Source organism: Dipodomys ordii, unplaced genomic scaffold, assembly GCF_000151885.1.
Source record: "Dipodomys ordii isolate 6190 unplaced genomic scaffold, Dord_2.0 Scaffold191, whole genome shotgun sequence".
Taxonomy (NCBI): Eukaryota; Metazoa; Chordata; class Mammalia; order Rodentia; family Heteromyidae; genus Dipodomys; species Dipodomys ordii.
This window is the reverse complement of record NW_012267407.1, coordinates 618,235-620,857: the sequence shown is the minus strand read 5'-3', so window position 1 is coordinate 620,857 and position 2,623 is coordinate 618,235. Positions and strand designations below refer to the sequence as shown.

The following is a 2,623-nucleotide window of genomic DNA, read 5'->3' as shown; positions in this document are numbered from 1 at the left end:
CGGGCCCCGGTGGCCCCGGGAAGACCTTCTGCTGCGGCATCTGCGGGCGCGGCTTCGGCCGCCGCGAGACGCTGAAGCGCCACGAGCGAATCCATACCGGTGAAAAGCCGCACCAGTGCCCAGTGTGTGGGAAGCGCTTCCGCGAGTCCTTCCACCTGAGCAAGCACCACGTGGTGCACACGCGCGAGCGGCCCTACAAGTGCGAGCTGTGCGGCAAGGTCTTCGGCTACCCGCAGAGTCTTACCCGCCACCGCCAGGTGCACCGCCTGCAGTTGCCCTGCGCCCTGGCAGGTGGCCCCACGGCGCCTGGGGCCTGCGGGCCGGGAGCCGCTGCCGCCGGCGCCCCAGCCGAAGCGCTGAGCTACGCGTGCTCAGACTGCGGCGAGCACTTCCCGGACCTGTTCCACGTGATGAGCCACAAGGAGGCGCACATGCCTGAGAAGCCCTATGGCTGCGATGCCTGTGGCAAAACCTTTGGCTTCATCGAGAACCTCATGTGGCACAAGCTGGTGCACCAGGCGGCCCCTGAGCGCCTGCTGGCCCCCGCTCCGGGCGGGCCCCAGGCTGCGGATGGCCCCGCCGCGGGTTCTGAAGCGGGCGGCGCGCTGGACCACGGGCTGGCTGGGGAGGTGGGTGCGGCGGTGGCAGCGCTGGCCGGCGCCCCCGGGACGGAGGACACGAGCGGGCCTGCGGCGGCTGGCGGGGCCGGTGGGGCGGGGCCAGAGCGCTTCAGCTGCGCCACGTGCGGGCAGAGCTTCAAGCACTTCCTGGGCCTGGTTACGCACAAGTACGTGCACCTGGTGCGCCGGACGCTGGGCTGCGGGCTGTGCGGGCAGAGCTTCGCTGGCGCCTATGACCTGCTCCTGCACCGCCGCAGCCACCGGCAGAAGCGCGGCTTCCGCTGCCCGGTGTGCGGGAAGCGCTTCTGGGAGGCGGCGCTGCTGATGCGCCACCAACGCTGCCACACAGAGCAGCGGCCCTACCGCTGCGGCGTGTGCGGCCGCGGCTTCCTGCGCTCGTGGTACCTGCGCCAGCACCGCGTGGTGCACACCGGCGAGCGCGCATTCAAGTGTGGCGTGTGCGCCAAGCGCTTCGCGCAGTCGTCCAGCCTGGCGGAGCACCGACGGTTGCACGCCGTGGCGCGCCCGCAGCGCTGCGGCGCCTGTGGGAAGACCTTCCGCTACCGCTCCAACTTGCTGGAGCACCAGCGGCTGCACCTGGGCGAGCGTGCCTACCGCTGCGAGCATTGTGGCAAGGGCTTTTTCTACCTGAGCTCTGTGCTGCGTCACCAGCGTGCGCACGAGCCACCAAGGCCTGAGCTACGCTGCCCCGCCTGCCTCAAGGCCTTCAAGGACCCTGGCTACTTCCGCAAGCACCTGGCTGCCCACCAGGGCGGCCGGCCATTCCGCTGCTCCTCCTGCGGGGAGGGCTTCGCCAACACCTACGGCCTGAAGAAGCACCGCCTGGTGCACAAGGCCGAGGGCCTCGGGGGGGCCGGGGCCGCGGCCACCGCCCTGCCCGGGAAGGACCCCTGACCGCCGTCAAGCCCCTTCTCCCCCCCTACCCCTTCTGCGCGCAGCTGCGGATCGCTCCAGCCCCTCTTCCCGCCACCCCTCTGAACTTGAGGCCCCGCTCCACGGCCCTGGACGTTTCTTGACTTTTTCGCGTCCCAGTGGACACGCGCATTCTCTCCCCAGCAGACCTGCTCCAGGTGAGTCTCCGCTACCCCCACCCCCCCAGTCCGGCTGGATGGAGCAAGTCGCAGTTGGGAGGCCTGGGGTGGGGTCCGGGTGCTCTTGGATTGGGGTGGGGGGTGGGTGCCAGACGAGGCTTGTACAGAGCAGAGAACAATAAATGTTATTAACATGGCTGCTGAGGAGTATCGCGGCGACCTGGGGTGGGGAAGCTGCGTGCAGGCGCGCGGGCGGCAGCCCTAGTTTTCCTGTCTCCCGCCGCCCGCGCTGGGGAGCACAGGGCCCCTGATGCCACACTGAGACCTGCCTCGCTGCCACCAGAGGGATTCGGACCTGGCTGCCAGAAGCTGGCTGATTCCCGAACGTGCATCAAGCCTCGGGCGCCTCAGCTCTAGCCCTGAACAAGAAGTGGGCAAGGGCCTCACGTGGTGTGACTCCGTGTTCTGATTGTGAAGCAGACCTGTGTGCAGCTGCGGGGGTCACCCTTGAGAATAGGGTGAAGGCGAGAATAGGGTGAGCCAGGGCACAGAGCCACAGGAGTGCAGAAAGCACTCCACGTAAGTGCTGAAGGCTCTTACTCAGACTGGAGTTGGGGAGAGTTTGGAAGCTAATGGCTGGAAACTGGCAGCTGCCAAGCCTGCTAAATACAACTCTGATCCCACGCGTGCGCACGTGTCTCTGTGTGTGTGTATGTGAGAGAGAGAGAGCACACCACCGAACTCCTGCTGGCATTCTCCTTTGACCCCGTCGGTGTTGGAGGTACTGTGTTCTGGTGACAGTGACAAGGCTTCTTGTGGAAGGTCAGGCCTCTGAGGCCCAGGGGCCCCACAGCTGAGACACAAGATGGGGGATGATGGAAGCCTTCAGATTCCACAAGTACTGAACGGCTGGACAGGAAAGAGACGGGGGTGGACGAGGCACAGGGCTCC

The 2,623-nt window shown here is 67.1% G+C and overlaps 1 protein-coding gene across 1 annotated transcript in view; it reads left to right on the top strand.

Annotated features, from left to right (window-relative positions):
- Positions 1 to 1,868, top strand: part of Znf865 (zinc finger protein 865) — a 3,339-nt gene extending 1,471 nt beyond the window's left edge. The window contains exon 3 of the mRNA XM_013034522.1: positions 3 to 1,868. Within this exon, the coding sequence (XP_012889976.1) occupies positions 3 to 1,535 (1,533 nt within the window). The 3' untranslated portion in view covers positions 1,536 to 1,868. The remainder of the gene's footprint in view (positions 1 to 2) is intronic.
- Positions 1,869 to 2,623: the final 755 nt, after the last annotated feature.